The sequence below is a fragment of the Choloepus didactylus genome, chromosome 11 (assembly GCF_015220235.1).
Source record: "Choloepus didactylus isolate mChoDid1 chromosome 11, mChoDid1.pri, whole genome shotgun sequence".
Classification (NCBI taxonomy): Eukaryota; Metazoa; Chordata; class Mammalia; order Pilosa; family Megalonychidae; genus Choloepus; species Choloepus didactylus.
In genome coordinates, this window is record NC_051317.1 from 40,050,890 (window position 1) to 40,071,619 (window position 20,730).

At 42.2% G+C, this 20,730-nt stretch overlaps 1 protein-coding gene across 2 annotated transcripts in view; it reads left to right on the forward strand.

Annotated features, from left to right (window-relative positions):
* Window positions 1-3,996: 3,996 nt before the first annotated feature.
* The window catches only part of OTULIN (OTU deubiquitinase with linear linkage specificity), a 35,859-nt gene continuing 19,125 nt past the window's right edge, over window positions 3,997-20,730 (forward strand). Inside the window, exons 1-3 of one of the 2 annotated variants that reach the window (XM_037798876.1) lie at window positions 3,997-4,341; window positions 13,130-13,206; window positions 18,271-18,365. In XM_037798876.1, coding sequence (XP_037654804.1) covers window positions 4,166-4,341; window positions 13,130-13,206; window positions 18,271-18,365 — 348 coding nt within the window. In that variant the 5' untranslated portion in view covers window positions 3,997-4,165. The remainder of the gene's footprint in view (window positions 4,342-13,129; window positions 13,207-18,270; window positions 18,366-20,730) is intronic. The other variant, XM_037798874.1, reaches the window with a different exon arrangement.

A 20,730-nucleotide genomic window follows, 5' to 3' on the forward strand; every position in this document is an offset into this window, starting at 1 on the left:
TTATTTTTTAATCCAACTTCCAATCTCTGTCTTTTAATTGGCATATTTAGACCATTTACATGATGTTAGGGCTAAAGGCTACCACTTTTTTTTTCTATTTTCCAGCCTCCCTGAAGGATACCTGAACATTTTTTAAGAATTCCATTTTGATTTATCTATAGTGTTTTTGAGTCTACCTCTTTGTAGAGGTTTTTTTTTTTTTTTTTTTTTTTTTGGTATTATACTCTGTAAAAGTAATACATACCACATGTATACATAACACCTATTGCAGTATGTTGATATGGTCATTTGTACTAGTTCCAGTCAAGTATAGAAAATCTTACTTCCCTTTATGTCCCTTTATCCTGCCTGCCTATAACTGGCTTAAATATTTCCTCTACACATATTATGGTCGTATCAGACAGTGTTATCATTTTTGTTCAACTGTCAAACAGTTTGGAAAATTCAAAAGAAGTAAAATCTATTGTATTTATGCATAATTTTTTTTGCTTGATGCATTCTTCCTAATGTTCTAAGATTCTTTCTTATCATCTTTTCTTTTCTGCTTAGTAAACTTTATTTAGTCATTCTTTTAAGGTATGTCTGGAGGTTCATATCTTGCCAAATTTGGGAAGTTTTCAGTCATTATTTGAATACTTTTTCAGCCCCACCCTCCCTCTCCTTTCAGACACAAATGTTAGATTTTTGCTATAGTTTTAGAGTTCTCTTTGGCCCTGGCCTCCTCCTCCCCACCCCCTACACCCAAGTATATTTTCTCTTTGTTGCTAAGACTGGGAGATTTCTAATGTTCTAACTTCTAGTTCACTAGTACTTCCCACTGCTCGCTCCATTCTGCTGTTGAGCCCATCCACTGAGCTTTTTATTTTGGTTATTTTTTACCTTAAAAATTTTCATTTGGTTCTCCTTTAGATTCTGTATTTTTTTGTTAAGTTTCTATTTTTTCATTTGTTAAAGCATTTTCATAGTGTCTTATTTAAGTATATTTGTTGTGGCTGTCTAAAAATCTTTGATAGATATTTCTAACATCTCTGTCATCTCTGTGTTGGCATCTCTTGATTGTAGGGTTTTTTTTTTTTTTTTCCCCCTTCTGGATCTTATTTAAATCTTCTATTTTAACTGACATTCTTTGACACTGCTCCAGCAGAGGAACGGGGTGTGCCACCTTGTTATTGCCAGGTTGGGGTAGAAGTCCAGATCTCCCACCAGGCCTCCAATGACACCTGAGGGGGGGGAATTCATCCTTATTGCTGGTAGTGGGTGGGTGGGCTCCCCACATGGGCTCTACTTACACCATGGTTAGGGTGACCCTGTAACTGTTGGACAGTGTTGAAAGACCTGACTCTCTGCTAGGCCTCCTCTGACCTCACCCAGGGGGCAATGGAAGAGCCTCCGCATTCCTGGAGGGGTATGTCTGGATGGTTGTTACTGTCTGGTTGGGATGAAAGTTCTGACTCTACTTGTCCTTCTCTGACTCCACCCTGGGCTTGGGGGCTGGTGGTAGGGGGATTGGTGTTGGAGTATGTCATTACAACCTTACAATGGTGGCTCTCTTTTAAGGTCTAGGCTCCTGGCTTGGCCTTTCCTTGCTTGGTGGTGATAGGGACAACAGATTTTTCTGTGGTGTTCAGCTAGCGTAGAATGCTTCTTGTCTAAAAGCTTTCTGTCTTAGTAGGGTGCCCCTTTTCTGGCATCAGGCTAGAGATAGCAGGCTTCTTTTGGGGTTTCCAAGTCCCTGACCATCCTGCCAAACCATTGGTCACAGTTGATGAATCAAAATTGAGTTGTACCTCTGGCCATTCCTTCTTCCAAGCAAAATGAACAACCAGGTACACTGCTAAAAGTTCTGCCCACCAGGATGATTTCCCTTCACTACTGTCCTTCAGGAATGTTCCATAAAAGGGCTAAACTGCTGGAACTGCCCACTTTTGGGTGATGCCTGTACATCATACAGAACCATCTGTATATGAAGCCCAAGTTTTCTCTTCCTCAGTTAGCTGGTCATGGGAAACTCCCCATGAGGTAATAGGTGAAGGCTGAGACATAAAAGGTAATGTAGCAGGCATATGGACCACAAGCATTTGGGTCACTTCCTCATGCAACCTACTTGTGTCTTCAAGGCATACTGGAGTCAAAACTGTGAGCTAATAAATTCCCATTGTTTAAGCTGAATCATTGCATGGTATTTGCTTTGGCAGCCAAGGAAACTAAAACTGCCCACCTTTGGCAACTAAGGTCTACCACTCCTTCCATGCCACCCTGGGATCCCATTATTACCACTGCATTTAGGAATCCCAACTTGATGGAAGCAATTTCTACTGTAATTCCTGACCTACAGAGAAAAGTGATCACAGATCTCTTCAAGGATGATGGCATGCCCATCAGAAACTTATTTCTCACACTTGCGGTGAAAGGGGTATCATCTGGACCTTCCTGAGGTGGGTAGGCAGGTCCTACATGATAAATCCATTTTAACAATCCAATCTCCCTACTTTGGATACCTTCCTTTATGATATACCAAGGCAATTCCGGCATTTCAACTTCATTTAGTATAGGCCACTTTTCGGTAGAAGAAAGTCAAGTGTCAGGGGAGTTTTAGCTTAGGTCTGTTTCATAGTTAGTCCCCAAACCCATCTTGTCATTGTTTGCCCAGTTTTGGAAAGAATAATTGAGAATAGACATACTCAGCAACCAACCACCCAACCAGTCTAGCTCTTTCTAACCCTTTGAGATAAAGCATTGAAGCCAGAATCTTCTTAGTGAGCCCATATTAATCAGTTTGTCTTGGTACAATTTTATATTTCTTCCAACTTGATCCCACACCCCTAATATTTATAACGCTAACTCATATACTCCTCTATACACTCAGAATTCTTTTAGCACATGCATTTATTACTTTTTCAAAGAAAAAAAGAAAAGAAAACAAAATCACCTTGAAGTTCTTTACCTCCAAACTGCAAACATTCCTTCTGTTCAAAGTCTTGCCCTTTGGTCCCTATTGCTACTCGGCCTCCCTAACCTGGTCTCCCAGTCTTGCCCAGAAAATTCTCCCATCTTTGCTCTCACTGTAGACAAAGTGATATTTCAAAATAATCCCCTCCTTAAGAGCTTTCAAGGAGTATCAAGCACAAGCTCCTTATGTGGGTAGCAAGGCTCCTCATGTCTAGCATCCCTCTTCCAGTTCCGTCTTTCAACAGAACCACCCTGAACTACCTGCAGGTTTCTGAGTTGTTCCTGCTGTTCGTTACCCCCTTTGCTCCTGAGCCCCTTACGCTCCTCAACTCCACCCTGAGATGAAAAACTTCACCTTCTGATCTTGGAAGTCTGTTAATATTTTCCCTTTGCTCTTGTTTCTCTTAAATAAAAATTCCTATTTGAGAGAATAGAATCCAAGTACTGTGCTGTATATGCTCAAGTGAGTCCGAAAGAACCGGTCGACCTTTCAGTTCCCCACTCCCAAACTGCAGGGTCCGGGGGTAGGGGTGGGGACGACTCCGACGTCACACCGAAGGCCAAGAGAGGGACTGGGGAAGCGGCAGGGAGGGGGAAGGTGTGGTGTGGGAATTGCGACAGGGGAAGGCCAGGGGACGCCTCTACAGCACCCAGTCTGCCCACATCCTCACTTTACAGCTGAGGAAGTCCGCTCCGGCGGAGGGCGACGCTCGGAAGTCGAGAATGGCACGGCCAGGCGCTCAAATACGTTAGCTCCCTCACGTCCGAGGCCGATTTTCCTCCTCCCTACCGAGGACGCGTCCCGTCGCCGCGTCCCGACCTTTCAGTCCCTGTCACGTCGGGACTTGACCTGGCACAGAGGGGAGGCAGGCGAGTCCCACACCTGCAGGGCAAACCTGCGGCGCACCGGTACCGAGCATGCGCACTGGCCGCGGCGCGCGGGCGGTTTCGGTCGCCGGCCTCTCGGCCCGCGCAGGCGCAGACCAGTTGTCGAGTCGCGGCTCCCAGCCGGCCCGGGCAGCGCCTCCTGGACGCGCGGGTCAGAGGCTGAGGGGCGGGTCGCAGTGACGCGCGCGGAAGCATCCTGGGGCCCCTCGGAAGCCGTCGGGGCGGCAGAGCGGCCGCGGCTACGGCCCGGCGCCCCTCACGGGAGGGATTGCGCGTCGCTCCGAGCCGGCCAAATTCCTTTGGCGTCGCCGCCGCCGCCGGCGGCCATATGAGTCGGGGGGCCATGCCCCAGCCCGGATCGTGGCCGGGCGCTAGATGCGCGGAGAAGCTGGCGCGGGAGGCGAGGGCCGCGTCCCCGGGCCCAGCGAGAGCCGCGGCGCGGGAGGGCGGGAAGGCGGTGGCCGCAGGGCAGCCGCGGCCCGCGAAGCAGTGTCCGGCAGAGCAGTGAGTACCCGGAACGCGGGCCGGGGCCGGCGGGAGGGGACGGCGCGCCCTGGGCGCGGGGCGGCGGGAGCGGACGGGGTGCCGGGCTCGGTCTCTCCAGAAGGCAGCTGGAGAGGGGGTTGTCCGCAGAGGGCCTTTCGGCATCCTCAAGTCCAAGTTGGTCGGCGACAAAGAGGAATTTGAAGAGCCTTTATCCAGAGTCCGAGTACAAATGTTTTTCCTGGGTTCCCCGCTCACAATTTAACTTTAGATATCCCTGTCTAAGCAAAGAAAGCCCCAGAAACTTGGGAAGCAAACCCGGGGAACGTTTTATTTTATAACTAACTTCCTATAAGGTTGTCTCTGTCTCAGCCATACGAACATGAGCCACGCGACTTGTTGGTTCTTGGAAGGCAAGTCTGTGCTCGCTTGATGGTCGTCTCACCTGTTGCACAGACTTTGGACGGAGTGTGACCCAATGCTGTTTTAACCCTTGAAGTGGATTGACCAAGTAGCTGGCTAAAAATCCCTTTTACACTGAACTGTAAGGAGAGAGAGGCATAAAGCTCAAGTGTTAGTATAGTATTCTGCAGGTGCATGGGGGTGGAAGTACAATATTAACTTGAAGAGCGAAATCTTTCTAAACTTTAAAGTTCCAGGCATGAATTAAATGCCTTTGGAATTCCTAAATTGAAGAAACCACTCAACCAGTTTGGTATTTTAATTGGCCCAAAAGTTGAATTGTAAGGTGTGTTAAAAATAAACCTTTAAAGCTTTTTTGTTCCTGGTATTTCCTAAAAAGGGGTCCTTTATGCAAATACTGTTTAATAATAACTTCATTGCATGGAGCTTTACCTTGAGTTCCACGTTCTCATTTACTGAGCACCAGACCCCTTCGGGGATGATACCATTCACACTTAATGGGCTGGTGGTCACTGGGAGAGGTTTAGAGTAGGAGGTCGCAAACTCTTGCCCCCAGGAGGCAGGCAGTTAACCTAAGTGAGAGAAGTTGGCCAGACGTTGACCACAGACCTGTAGAGCTTGTGTCCATGCCTGTTGGGGGCCTGTAGTTGCTAGATCTTCTGTATTTAAAGAATCCAGATAGTCTGACTTTCATGTGTAATCTGATTTTTAGTTAGTGGCACCTAATTTTATTTCTCTAATTGAAAACACTATGGAAGCTCATATGTGAGCTGATCTGGTCTGAGGCTGCCAGTTGGCTTTTTGCAGAGGGTTAAGTAGGGAGTTCCTTGCCTTTGACCCTCCATGGGCCCACCACATGCTGGTCCTAAGTAATGTTGTCGGGCCTGACTGCTGCTGCCGTGCTCTCACCCTGCTGGTCAGAGATGTCCCCTGGTGAGATGCCTTGCCCTACTGTTAGACACTATACCTCAGCCTTGGTCTCAGCAACTTCATGCCCCTGAGTGATGCAGAAACTTGGAAGCTCAGAACCATGTTCCCAAAAGTCCATAGACAGAGCTCCTTGGCAAGCTTTCTTGTTGGACATGGATCCTGGAGTCTGAGTGCCTGGAGAAATGGGCTGTGGGAGAAGGAGTGCCCTTTCCTGATGACAAGCTTTTGTGGCAGAGGTGCCTCTTTTGTCTAATGTCAGTAGAATTATAGACTGAAAGGAATCTAAAAACCCCAGCCTAGGTGTCTCGTTTCATACATTAGGAAACTGAGTCTCAGATTCATTAGGTGCAGCTTGGCCTGGTTGACACAGGTGGTTTCAGGGTCAAGTGCTTCCTCAGCAAAACCAGGCAGAGGGGCATGATTTTAGTCTTGGCAAACTTCAAATTTTTTTTTTCCCAGAGTCAATGTTCCAGTTTATTTAGCAGCGTGATTTCTTTTTCTTCCTGCTTTGTTGCCTTTATTTCATTCCCCTTTAACTCTATTAAGATGGACAAAATAAGGGAAGGAGGTACATGTAAGTTTCAGATGTTGACTTTTGAATATCACACTTTAAGTTTTGGACTTTCTAGCCTATTTCCATCTTTCTGGATCAGTGGTATACAGGAAGTGGTGCTATTTCTCTTTGCCTTGTGATGTTTTCTCATGGCTAGAGAAACTACAAAATAAACATTGTTTAATATAGAATATGCAATCATTTCCTACATGATGGTGCATGCAGCCTGATTGTTGGGTTTAAATTTAAACAATGTAATCCTGAATTGGGACTGAAAATACTTTTTAATGTTCATGGTTTTCTGCTGTTAGAGCCAAGGCCTTTCTTCCCTCATGGAGAGTTGAGTTTTGCCATGCATGGGAATTGAGTAAAGTCTTTGCACCTGGAAATACGAAATATCATGTGAGTGCATAAATTTGAGATCTCCCAAAAATGTTTGTAGTCATTTTTAATACATTCAGTGGACAGTAATTATGAATACAAATCATAGCCCAGCTTTGCAGCTATTAAACACTAGGAATGTGACTCTGCTAGGCATGGTGATGGGTTGGGGAAAGGATAGCTCATTTCCTGGGCAGTACATGGGGTACTCTGATCCTTTCAACTAAGCTCACATTTAAAGAGGGGTTAAATTGGTGGGAAAGAGACACAAAAACTACATTGACAAGCTACTCTATAAATCTTACATTAATTTTTTTTTGTAATCAGCTCATCTCAGAGCTGTAGTTGGCTGGCATCTCCTGAACAAGCCCTAAGGATAACTCTTAAGATGATGGAGTCCTGTTTGAAGAAGTCTTAGGTCAGCCCAGATTGAGTTGACTTTTCTTGAGGCTTCCTCACTGCTCCTGTCAGCAGGTCTCCTGTGCTCCATTCCCTCCCCACACCGGTCCCCTACATTCAATACTTATTCTGTGGCTACTTCTTGCCCTCAGCTAGGCTAATCCTTACTGACTTCTTGAGGACCAAGGCATGATTGGTGGCCAGGCCAGAAATGCTTAGTGAATTGAGAAGTGAGCCTACTCCATGGCCCTTCTGTCTGCCTGATAGTGGGACAGAATTTGCATCTAGGGGCCTGGGATGGCTTGTGTGTGAAGGGTCATTTGTCTTGAACCTCTCTGAAATGAAAGGCAAAACTTTATGTGTTTTTGTGTTTGGAGGTGTCAAGGTTCTGTTGAAAGCTGCGGATTCTCAAAGGGCTGTGAGCAAAAAGAAAGTGTTAAACCATTGTGCTTGGGTGTTGCTAAACATGCTGATGCCAGAAGGTTTTCTGCCCCACTTCATGCCTTCCAGCTCCTGTGGGTTGGGTTAGGGTATTGTTTGATGTGGGGGTGGCAGCTACTCCCTTGTGCCCCTATCTCCACCATGCTCTAGAGTCTGCTTCAGGGTCCCCTCTGGAGCTGGGATGTCTCTGAGGATCAAACCTCATTGTTGAGGGTGGTAGGGTACCTCTGGAAGTCACTCAGGGGAGTGTGAGCCAGTTGTGGGAAGCCCACTTGTGGAAGCTGGGTGGAATTTTGGCCTAGGTGCCAGTACTTTCCTTCATTTGATGAGTGGTTCCCCCATTTCTACAGGCAACGTGTGGTAGGTAGAAGCTGAGTGGAGTGGTCTTTGTTTCTCCTGTGCCTGTGTGGGAAGGTGTGCTGGTGTCACAGTGGTTGACACTGTCTCACCAGCACTGCCTGGGCCAGGGGTCTTTGTGGGACACACCAAGTTAAGCATGAACTGCAGAGTTGAAGTCCAGAGAACTGAACAAAGTCATACCCATTTTAGTTCCTTTAGACATAAAGGGGAACTTGGCACAAAGGCTCATAATGGTGAGGGATTAAAATTCTGTCTTCTTACTTTGCACATTACATAGAATTGAATTTTTTCTGTTACATGTTTACTTGAGTTAGAAATTGAAAAATTAACTTAACAGAAATGTCTTCAGCTTCACTGAACTATATTTTTAGCTTACAATTCTTGGTTCTTGGGAATAGTATAATTTTGTTTATATATAGTGGGTATTTTTAACAAGTTTTCAAAAATCTTTTGTCATGTGGGTCTTTGAATGGAGCAAGAGGTATCAGTTATAATTTAGTATGCAACATCATGTGAAGCCTTCCCTGGGTGTATATTGCCTATCTTACTACTAAGAATAAAATATTTCATCTCTAGCTAAAGAGAAAGTGGTTAAAAATTGTTTAATGGGAACTTGAAAAATATACATTTTAAAGTGGTGTTATGGTACTAACTTAAGAATTTTGTAAGTAAGAATATTAGCATTTTAGATTTAAAATCTATCTCAAACATGTAATTGAGTGTGCTTCAAAATGGTAGGATCCCAGAGAAATACAGTCACATTTAAGACTTTTACATTTCTTTCTTACTTCTCTAGCTGTCTTTAGGTTTTCTTGAAGGAAACTGTTTTTCCCTTTGCTGTCGAGGTTATCTGAGTCTGTCTGTCCTTGGGCTTCTGTGGAGTCTTTCATGCCACATAGTGGACACCCCTGCCTCCCCCCTACAACTTGACATTACATCCAAAAGGTTGCCAATTTTCTGGATTTTGTCTTACCTTGTAACATCCCCTTTCCTTTTATTGTTTCATTGTCTTTCCTTCCCATAACAAAAATTCAAACCAAACTTCTAGCTGTTTCAGATCCTCAACTTTAAATGTAATTTCATTGTTTTTATTTTCAGCTGTAATATTATGAAATTTTTATCATTGTAGGAGCTTCTGACATTTTTTTAGAAAATGAAGCATTTTAAAAAATAATTATCATTTTTGTTTTTTGAGCAGTTGGTTGTCCTTATATTAGCTGAATGAATTATTTTATTCTGGCTGTTAAATGTCTTCCTTTCTAATCATATTGATTGTGCCTCATTGCTCAGACTTAAAACTTATCCTCTCTCCAAAGAGGAATCATTTTAAGAATGGCCTTTAGTAAAGGCCATATTACAGGTTCCATATGTTCTTGGTGGCCATCGAAATTAGCGAATACACTTGTACAGGATTTGAGTGAAGTCCAGTAGTAGCTAAAGTCATTTGAATATACTCTGGGCCTGGTATTCATCAGTTTCTGCTTTGCTCCTTTTGCATATCCTGAATCACTGCTTTTTATTTCCAATAATCCCCCTTTCTGCTTCTGTCTTCCCTTCACATTCAGTTCTGCTGTTCATTTCTTTGCTCTTGCCTTCCTGTTGGCCTTTGCAGGCATTTGTACTGAGAAATGATATGTAGATGACCTTCCGTGGTCACTGGTGTTGCTACTGCATGTGGGTCATCTTGCAGACTAAGAAGGAAGAGGACAGCAGTGGGGTTAAATGTACATGCAAGAGAGCCATGGAATTCACCTGAAGTGTGATTTTTAAAGACAAAATGGCCAAGTAGATCTTGTAGATCTTGTTCAGTCCTCTTATTTTGAAGATGAGGAAACTGAGGTCAAGATTGGGGGAGTGGCTTGTTCAAAGACATTCTTCTGACTGTATTATGAAATGTGATCCACGTACGTGCCTCTTTTACAGGATTAGAATTTGGTAAAGCTACGAAAGAGGCTAAAAGATGTCATCAAATTAGCCAGAGAACTGTCACATTTAGTCATTTTTTAGGTTAGGTATTTGATACATAGTCTCTGTGAATCTGGTTTCTGTTTGCTTTTAACTCTGCCGTGGACTTGGAGGATGACATCACATCTTAAACTTGAAATCTCCCTGGAGTTGGAGCACATGGAAGGTACCCTTTCCCTAATGTCACCTACTCCCACCACATTTAAAAAAACAACATGCACATGCACTAGCACATTCTCACACCTTTAGTGAGGAACCAAAAAGGAATAAGAAATGGTCTGCACCAGTGGATAAAGTATAGCTGACTTGGAGTGCTAAGTATTTTACGGTATTCCTCACAACTGTCCTATCAGGTGACTACTCTTGCTGTCCTTTTTATAGGTGGGAAAACTGAGAGATGTAGTTACTTTAGTTAATGTCATACATCTAACTAGTAATGAGTTGGAGGGATGAGTGGGTAAGCCCAGGCAGTCCAACTCCACACAGCACATCCAGTGATAGGTCAGGCAGGAGGCAGGTGGAGGGTTTGTGAGCCTTTCACACAGAGGTAACAGCCAGAGCAAATCACGGGTGTTCTGGTTGCTAATGCTGCCGTTATGCAAAATACCAGAAATGGATTGGCTTTTATAAAGAGGATTTATTTGGTTACAAAGTTACAGTCTTAAGGCCATAAAGTGTCCAAGGTAAGGCATCAACTATAGGGTACCTTCACTGGAGAAAGGCTGTTGGCATCCAGAAAACCTGTTATCTGGGAAGCACGTGGCTGGTTCTGCTTGCTCCCAGGTTGCGTTTCAAAATGGCATTCTCTAAAATGTCTGCATCACCTTCCAAAGGCTGTCTTCAAAATGTCTGTCTCAGCTGCAGCTGCTCTGGTCCTGTGTGGTTCTTTTTGTAGGACTCCAGTGAACTAATCAAGACACACCCTGAATGGGTGGGGCCGCATTTCCATGGAAACATTCAATCAAGAGGTCACACCCTAATGAAAGGTGTCACTCAGAGTTGGCTGAGTCACATCTCCATGGAAACACTCAGTCAGAAGGTTCCAACCTAATCAACACTAATACGTCTGCCCCACAAGACTGCATTACAGAATGTGGCTTTTTCTGGGGGACAATATATATACAAACCAGTACAACGGGTATAAAAGCGCAGGGTAGTATTGGTCTAATGTTTGGACTACGGTTTTGGGTTGTGCTTGGGGAAACATGGCGTAAAGGCTAGAGCAGTGGCTGAGGTCCAGATTACACTTTAGTTCCTGTAGATTTGGGAGCCATTGAAGGTTTCAGCAGGAGAGGGTGAGACTCTAACCTTGATCTGCCTTTCTTAACACCCCCTTCTCTCTGTCTCTTCATCTGCCCTCTTTCTCTTTTCCCCAGCTGTAGAAGGCCATGTTCTAGGAGCTGGGGTGATAAAGAAATTGGGAATGGTGGGATCTCAATCTTTGACTTCCTTTTTTTTAAGCTTGGCACCTCCTCATTGTGTCTGGAGCTTCCTTACTGGTGTGAGGAAGGGAGGAAGTTGGGTGTCTGATTACTTATGTGAACCTCAGTCAGTCCCCTTGTTTTCAGCTGTGTGTGTCATCCATACCTCTGAAGTACTTGGTGCCTCCAATTCCTGAGCATTGCTGGGTTTACTGGTTTGTCCTCTAGCAAATTTTTCTCCACTGACATTGAAGCTTCCCGTTCCTTTGTCATTTGCCACTCCTTTGTCCACTTTCTGATTATTTGTGGTTTCACATGTCTTCTAGTTTCAGCAAGGATAGGGTTGGTGTTTCTGTTTCCTTCCATCATTGTCATTTTGGGGTGAATCTTGGGGGAGAAGAGGACATTTTAAAACCGGAAGTCCCATTCTTAAACTTTTTCTAGCACCTAGTTGGCTTTTCTCCCTCTCTGGCACCTAAGTAAGTTCTTGTTAAGTCATTGAATGAAACTAGAGACTCTTAACACTCTTTAGGAAGCTCTGTAATGAGTAAGAAATCACGAATAGTAGTGGTGGCATTTAAAAAGAAAGGACCTGGTGTGGGAGAAAATGGGTGGCTGATTGAATGTGTGGCTGTGGGCAGGAGAAACCTACAGAAGCTTTTCAGCTTTGGGGTCTTGGAGCAATTGATGCTCTCTTACCTTTGTGTTTTTTTTTTTTTTTTTTTTTTTTTTTTTAGGGTATTTAGTGTTAGTGTTTTTAGAGCATTATAAAATTTGCTTGTGATATATTATAAAGCTTTGTTGGCAATTGGCCTGCATCCCTATCTAAATGCTTTTATTGATACTATTTCTGTTCTTGGAACTTGGTAGAACCATCTCAGAAGCTTCACTAATGAAGCCATGGGCTAAGATGTCTAGATCTATAGTTGAGGCATAATAGAGTTTACAATTAAAATGGCTTCAACCACATATCAGATGGCATGATGTAAAATGTCTCATTTAAAGTAAGAAACACTGACGTGTTTTATCAGATTGTAGCCATATGTGAAATACATTAAAATGTTAGTATCTTAGGATTTTTTTAACAAGCCCTCCCCCTTCCCTCCATCCCCATCCTGGATAACCTTTAATCTCTTTCTGTCTTTGCAAATTTGCTATTTCTAGTTATCTCTTGCAAGTGATATATATTTGTGCTTATTTGCCTTTCTTATTTCACTGAACATAATTTTTTCAGGGTTCATCCATGTTGCAGCATGTCTCGTAACATCTTTCTTTTTTGTGGCTGAGTAACACTCCTTTGTGTATATGTACCACATTTTGTTTATCCATTCATTTGTTGATGGACACTTGGGGTTGTTTTCATCTTTTGGGTATTGTACATAATGCTGCTTATAAACATTGGTGTCTAAGTATCTCTTTGAGATCCTGTTTTTACTTTCTTTGGAAAGTAAAACTGGAATGGTCAGGTCATATGGTAATTCTCTATGTAACTTTTTGAGGAACGGCTATACTGCTTTCCTCAGTGGCTGCTCCAATTTATGTTTCCACCAGTGCACCACAATTCCAATTTCTCTGCATCCTCTCCAACAATTATGTTCCATTTTTAAAAATAATAGCCCTCCTTGTGGGTGGAAGTCATATCTCATGGTTTTGATTTGCATTTTCCTAATGGCTCATGATGTTAAGCATCTTTTTGGATGCTTAACATTTTCCTAATGGCTCATGATGTTAAGCATCATTTGGAGAAATGTCTGTTCAAGTCCTTTGCCCATTTTTTAATTGGGTTGTTTGTCTTTTTGTTTTTGCACTGTAAAAGTTCTTTTATGTTCTGGTTATTATGTCCTTATAAATTTTTAAAAAACAGCTGTATATGGTGATAAGAGGGAAAATGTCAGTGCAACAAATTTTTGAAATGTCTGATTTGGTGTGATTTCAGTGAGGAGGACATGTATCGTGCTGCGGATGAAATAGAAAAGGAGAAAGAATTACTTATACATGAAAGAGGGTCATCAGGTATGTTTGAAATTGTTTTATTCATAGTATCCTTACTGTTTTTAGTAGAGAATTCAGTAAAATTGCTGTATCCATTATCATAAAATAAAATATTGAGGTGTATTTCCTAGGAAATACTTTTATGTATATGGTCTTATCTATACCAGATTATTCATTTTGCTGAAGTATGTTGGTGGAAGAATGTTTCCTGAGGTTTTAAAATTTTAATGCAAGTATTCCTTCTCTGTTCTTTCCATTCATACCATTTTTGCTCCTGTGAGGAATGTCCTATTTAATCTCGTGACACTTCATCTCTCCTTTCTTAATTTCCTTATATCCTTAGAGGGAGAGTTTGTATTGGAAGTGCATTTTTCATTTCAAATTGAAGGACTTGTTGAGAAGCTGGCTCTCTGCTTCTTCGCATGCAGATGACTACGCGAGTCAGGTTGACTTACAAGAAAGAATCATCTTGGAATTGATGGCACTAATTTCGTCATTTCTTGATTTTATGTCCATATTTGTTCTCTTTCGTACCTCCTGTTCTCACCCTCACCAGGACCCGTTGCTGCTGGGGTTACTGCTGGCCGCCTCCGCCGCAGGCATGGCCAGCAGGGCTGTGTGGGGCAAGGCACATCCTTCTAGCCTCATGCAGGGGTAGAATGGAGTTCCTGATTTGGGGGATACGCCATAGATAATTCACAAATGGCGCTTTGTTGCTCATTACTTGTGTAGTATATGTGTTTTGGTTTGTTTTGAGAACTAGCTTGTTTACTTCTATGATTAACGAAAGCATTATACATGTAATTAGGGAAAATAACGTCTGAGTTTTCCTGAGTAGGAATGGATGAAACGCTTTATTATGATAGCCAAAGGAGATGTTTTTTGTAGTGGTCCGGTCTGGGTGTGTCCCCCGGGCCACACTGTTCCTGCCTGCCTTCATGGAACTTCCGAGGATGCTTGGTCTCTACTGCTGCAGTTGCTCAGAGTTCACTTAGGATGCAGCGTCTTCATTAGTCATAGTCCTAGGGAGAAAGTGCTGACTCAGCTGTTGTTTATTAACTGCTGTATGTGGAGGTACCTCTTGTTTTCTCTCTCATTCCGTAGCTTCTCTGTTGTGTAGCTTTGTAGCCCTATGCAGGTTTTTAGCTTTTTGGTGAGACTTGTAACTCTGATTTTTAACTGGATCCCTTTACATTGCTTCTTGAATCTCAGTCCTTCTGGGTTCATTGTCTTTCCTGAATTACATCCTTTGAAGGTCTTTGCAATAAGGGTAAACTGTCTGAAGATTTATTTATTTCACCTTCTTCCTTGCATAACTCCAGATGAGCAATTATTTTCTCTGATTGTTTTGAAGATCTTATTTCATTACTTTCTGGTTTCTTTTGTAATTGAAAATATTACTGTCAGTCTAATCCTTGGCAGATAATCTCTCTTTTCTGCCTTCTCTTTCTCTTTAGTGTTCTGCAGTTTCTCTTTGATATGGGTATGGATTTTTTTTTTGTTTTTTTTTTTTTTTTAGTATATTGCTTGGGATTTATTTTTTTCTTGACTTGAGAATGCATAGTTTTAATCAATTCTGGAGACTTCCTAGTCATTATCATTTTGAATATTGCCTTTTTCCTATTCTATTTTCTCCCTCTAGAACTCTCTAGATGGTTACTTGTCCTCATTCAGTCATCCAAGGCTCTTAGCCACATATCCTTTCATGTATTTTGTCTCTGTTGCATTCTGGGCAGTTTCTTCAGATCTATTTCCTTTTTCTCTTTTGGAAGAGTTGTTTTCCTTCCAAATTTGCCTTGTTTCTTTTTGAAAAAGTGTTGCTCTTTGCTCTTGATTTTTATTCCCTTTTATTTCTTTAAGCATACTCTTCTGTATCTGATAATTCCATTATCTTAAAAACCCTGGGAATCTCTAATTGTGCCATTTGCTAGTTTTGCGTGATTTCTTGTTGCTTCAAATTTGGGGTTGTAAGCTCATTTTCTGCTTTTGGTTTTCCGGGTGAACCTGTGCAGCCTGGCTTGAGTGTGCTACTTTATGTTCATTTCTAGACTTGAGTTTCCGAGATCTTGTAAGTAGTCTAAAATTACGCCTTGTCCCATAGGGAGGCTGGCCTTGTTTCTGAATTCTTAGGGAGATTCCCATTCACCCCAAGCCAGGGCCCAGATGAGACAGAATGTTTCTTAACTTCTCTTTTTGTTGGTAAAGAGATTTTTTTTTTTTCACCTAGGCCAGAGGTCAGCAAACTCTGGCTTATGGGTCAGATCTCATCCACTGCTTGGTTTTGTAAATAAGGTTTTATTGAAACTTAGTCATTGACATATGGTCTGTGGTGGCTTTCGCACTACATTGGCAGAGCTGAGTAGGTGCGAGAGAGACCTTATGGCCCTGACAGTTTAAATTATTTACTATCTATCCTATTGCAGAAAAAGTCTGCCTCTCCCTGCCCCAGTCCAACCTCTCTGAGAGTCCTAGCTTTCTGTAGAAGTCTCAGTTTTAACTCCCCACTTTCTGAGGGTCTGAGTCCTCATTTCTGTCAGCCGTTTGGTGGTTAAGGGCCAAACCTCTTGATTATTTCAGCTCCTGTAGTCCATTCTGGTTTTCAGCTTTTTTTTGTGTGTGTGTGTGGCCTTTCTTTTCTGGAAACAGCAGTCAGAGTCTATGCTTTCTGCAATTAAACAGAGAAGGGAACTGTTGTGGCTTGTCAGCTGCCTGTGGTCAGGAATTGCCTTGTCCTGTACCCCCATCTCCTAGCCTCACACATGGCATGTAGTAGCTGTTGGAGTCTTTCTCCCAAGGAGCAGTAGCAGAATGGGAATTTAAGAATCATTTCATTGATGACAGCTTTGCAAATACCTACTGTCCCCAGCCCTCGCTGTCCCACGCAGGCCTCTGATTCAATACTAGACTGTAGTCTGTGGCTTGTTCTCCTGTCCTGTGTGAGGCCTCCTGCCTCTTCATCTCAGTTCTGAGATGTGGGATCGGGCCATATCTTGGTGTGCACAGGAATGAGTAATGCAAGTGAGGGGAGCAGGGAGGCTGGGCTTCCTTCCCGGGGAGCCCCTTCCTGAGCTGGAAGCAGGAGATTTTCCACATGGTGTTCTCCATTCAGGCTCATACCATGCTTCGTGGGAGAAATGTGGCCCATAGATGACCTGGACTCTGGATATTTGCATTCCTTCATGCTTTGTGGGGAGATGGAAAGGCAGATTCATGGGGACACTTGCCTCCATTAAATAACTCAAAAAATACTTCTTGAATTTAGGAAATGAAGGGTCTTTATTTGACGGTTGGCTGTGCAGCATTGGTATTTGTGGTCTCGGTATATTATACATTCTTCAGGAGTCTGTTTTACTTTTAAATCAATCCTGACTTACACCACAGATAAATGTATCTGTTATTTGTCTGTTATTTTCCCTTTTATATAAAAGTTCTATTCACTTTATAAAATGATTCACAATGAGATTTTAGAATATAGTCAGTTCTTACAGTTTACTTAAAAAAAAAAAAAAGAAAAGATTTCATTTACCTAAACAGCTAAACTGCAAGGAGAGTGTTTCGGGGTTCCTCCTGTGTGCTCCTCTAGCACCGTGGCATAGTCATTCCAGCATGCATCACACCCTGGTTGTAATCGCCTATTGTCTTTTCTTCTTCAGTAGTCAGAAACCCCATTCAGAGCAGAGCCTGTGTCTTTGTCATCCTCCTGTTCCCCATTTCTGGCTCAATGCTTGGCACATATTAGACATTCAGTAAATAGCTGTTGAATTGAGTTGAATTTAAGATTACCATTTTATGTACAGCTGCCTCGGGTAAATATGTTGTATGCTACATCTGTGTTTATATATACTAATTACATCACTTAACATCTATTTCTTCAGTTATTTAAAGAGGAAGTTGAGTTGTTCCTGGGAATTTAGCTTATTTTCTTACCTAAAACACATACAGACAAACATACATGTTTGTGAGCATTCACATATTCCACAAAACCAAACCCCAAAAATTATAAGTAAGGGATATATAAAGCCTTTTTTTTTTTTTTTTTTTAAACTGTATTTGTTTGACTGTAAGTTACGTTTTTAATCCTGTGGATGTATCGTTATAGTCAGATGAAGTCCGTGGTTCAACTAATGTTGAAAGCTCTGTTAGTTTCTGGTTTATTATCGACACTTACAGTCTTTTGGAATCAAGGCAGGATATAAATAAATAAAGACATATTTTTGTTATTGTAGGAGTTATCTCTTTGTATAAAGAATGAAGAAAACTAATTACAAATTGTGAAGAAAACAGTTACAAATTGTGACATTTATTTTCTCATAGCTTGAATTATTGCATCTTTCATTTGATAAGAAAAGTATTCACGGACATCTGCATGTTAGTACATTTGGCTGAGAAGGCAGCTGAAAACAAAACAAAGCCCCTGCCCTCAGAGAGCTTATGTTTTACTGTGTTTTTCTGGGGGGTGAGGGTGTATGTGTGGGGAGGACATGAGAATGAATATGTCAGGTGTTGATAAGTGTTGGGAGGAAAAACAAACACTCACACAGGGAATAGAGCAAAGGTTTGTGATACTGTGCTAATAAGAGATATCAGGTGATGTTTGAGCAGAGGCCTGCATGGAGTGAGGGGGCAGCCCTGCAGGTGTCTGGGGCAGAGTATGTATTGGAGGCATATAGGGGAGGCTCCAGGTGGGTGGGAGGATCATCAGTGCAGGAAGTGGTGGGAGTGGAGGCTAAAGACGCAGTGGGGGCCAGGTCGTGTGGGCCCTGTAGATAAGGACATTTTCCTCGGTGGGAGAGCTTGGAGCCCAGGAGTGATGTATATCATTTGGCTAATGTTTAACTGGATCACTTTGGCTACCATGTGATGGTCTGTAAGGAGTGGTGACAAGGGACCCCATGGGAGAGGTCTTCTCTCCTGTGGTTATCTACGAGCGAGAGCATGATGGTATGGACAGGGAGGCAGTGGTGGGATTCTAGATTTTTTTGGAAGAAGTGAGAGAGAAAGTGACGAGTAAAGGTGACCCCCAAGTAAAGCAATACTGCTATACTTATTATGCTTTGTTTCCTTATTTTCCTGATTTTTTAACAGAACCCAGATTAAGTGTAGCTCCTGAAATGGATATCATGGACTACTGCAAAAAAGAATGGAGGGGAAATACACAAAAAGCAATATGCATGAAAAAGGTATGTCAAATATTATGTGCACGTATTTCAGGACTTTTGAATAGTCTACCATTAGTTATTATTTAATACTGCCATTTATATTTTTAGAAGGTAGTTTTGGCAACTGCTATTAGACTTTGTTAATATTGGTGTTCTAATTTTAGAGATGAGGAAATAGACCCCAAAGATAAGAGACTTGTTTAGACTCATAGTATTAATATAGAATCGGCATCTGTTTTCATTAACTTAAGTTTCTGAAAAACGTGTAAATGACTTGCTGTTCAGAGTTGGGCCAGCCATTGGTTTTCCTCTTGGGGTCATTTGGAAATGCCTCTTTTGGCCTGGTGTTGTAAAAGTCACATGGTTGGGGACTGGGGTCGTTTGTGAGACTGGCTGCTTCTATACCCATCTTGGGTTTACATTGTACCTTCCAGTCCTTGGGGCCTAGAACCCTACTGGACTCCCTCTGCAGAGGGCTCTGACACCTGCTCCCTTTCTTTAGGGTGTCCCAGGAGCTGTCCCCTCCCAGTTCCATTGCACAGATTGGTGACCCTAAGGGAGTCTCCAAGGCTGAAGGACAACCTTGGGATTCCCACATTGTAGGGCTGCTGTGACTTTGGTTCAGTTCAAATAGAACAAGTATTAGTTGCTCAGGTCAAGCACCTTGACCCTTGTCGGGCAGCAAGACCTATAGGTTCTAATGCCTTCAAAATATATTCTGAATCCAGTGTTTCTTATTATTAGGTAGAACCATGTTAAATTGCTACTAATTTGACCATTTTGATCTACAAAAATGGCAGTTTCAACTTACTACTTCCACCACCTTTTGTAGTCTCTGGGTTATATATCCTTTGCTCATTTTTCTATTGGGATTATTTATATTGTGCATTAGAATTGCACTTCTTTTGAGAAGTATGGGAGATACGGACCTGCCATACTTTATAGAAATATTTTTAACTTTTAGTTTTTTTAGTTGTTTTCAGTTTTGCATATTTTAATTCTTGAATACATTTATTCTTTTCTTTAGAGCTTATTTTTGTAGAATCTGTTGGATTTTTCAGCAGCACTTGACCTGCCCATGCCTGCTGAAATGGGCTGACTTTAGTCAGAATGTGAGCTGCCGCTTTTAAAACTCAGAGAGCAAATGCCAGCTCTGCTCCCTGCAAGTCTCATGTAGACTTTTTGTGTCTCAGGCACTTTGAGAAATTAATCATGAACTTCTTGGACTTTCAGTTCCTGCTAGAGATGAAGAACATTTTATATTTGGCTGAATATGCTAATCAGCCACTTTTTTAGATTTTACAGACTCTGGTCTTGTGTCAGATTACATATCCAGGAAGCCAAGAATCTAAACTCTTGTTTTCTCATCTTCGATAGACTGTAATTTCACTGACTTGTAATTTCGTTTCATGACTTTATCCTCTTAAAGGATCTGTTCTAACAATTGGTCATCTTAAAGATTATAGTTAATGATGTCTACTGAGTTACCCAAATATTCCATATTCAGGAACTTGTGCTAAAATGATTTCTTTAGGGGTTTCATTCCAGGAAAAGATTTGACCCTGCAGCTGGACTCTTTTAGTGATCAAATAATCAAAGCCTTTTTGCCAGTTTCAAAAGCCCCATGTCTGGACCCACCTACAGTATTAGAGCATTGCAGATACTTGGTAGCGGCTTTGATCTCACTTCTCAGTTGTCTAAAAATATACGTAGATCTTTTATTTTGGGTATTCTTTTAGAAGAAAGTGTGTATAAATCCCAATTTAAAAAGTTTGTTTCACCTCTGTAACAGCATGAGTAACTTGTGCATTTGGAAAGGTGCAGGTGAATTGGCAGTCACAAGTACCTGGGGTCATCTGGGGCCCATCACAGAGAAGAGCTGCCTATCAGCAGACGTGATCCCTGCTAGATGGGCCCTTCATGTTGCAGCAGTTGGGCCGCTAAGTAAAAACACTGCTCTCCATATGCTGTTATTGGAAAGAAGTACTTAAGGAATGTTGTCCTGTTATATTCACTTAGAACATCAGCTTATGACTTGAATCTGAGCACAGTCCAGCTGGAGAAATGGGGTTGTCTCAGGTGCCTGGGGACCAGGGTCCTTAGCATTGCCTAGTGCCATTTTGTGCGTCTGCTTCAAAGTTGTCCATTTAGATGGCTGTTTTGAGTGACTGAGCATGTCATTGAAAGTTTTCATTTCCCATTTTCACTTCTAAACTGAGTAAGAATAACACTTCGATCTACTTTTTCTTTTTAAAAGTCTACCATAATCAATCCAGATATGTCCTAGCATGAACACTTTTTTAACATACCATGAACATTTGAGATTTTTGTATTTTCTCTTTAATGTGGTTATATAAACTTAATGCTCCTCTCTCTTCCCTCCTAC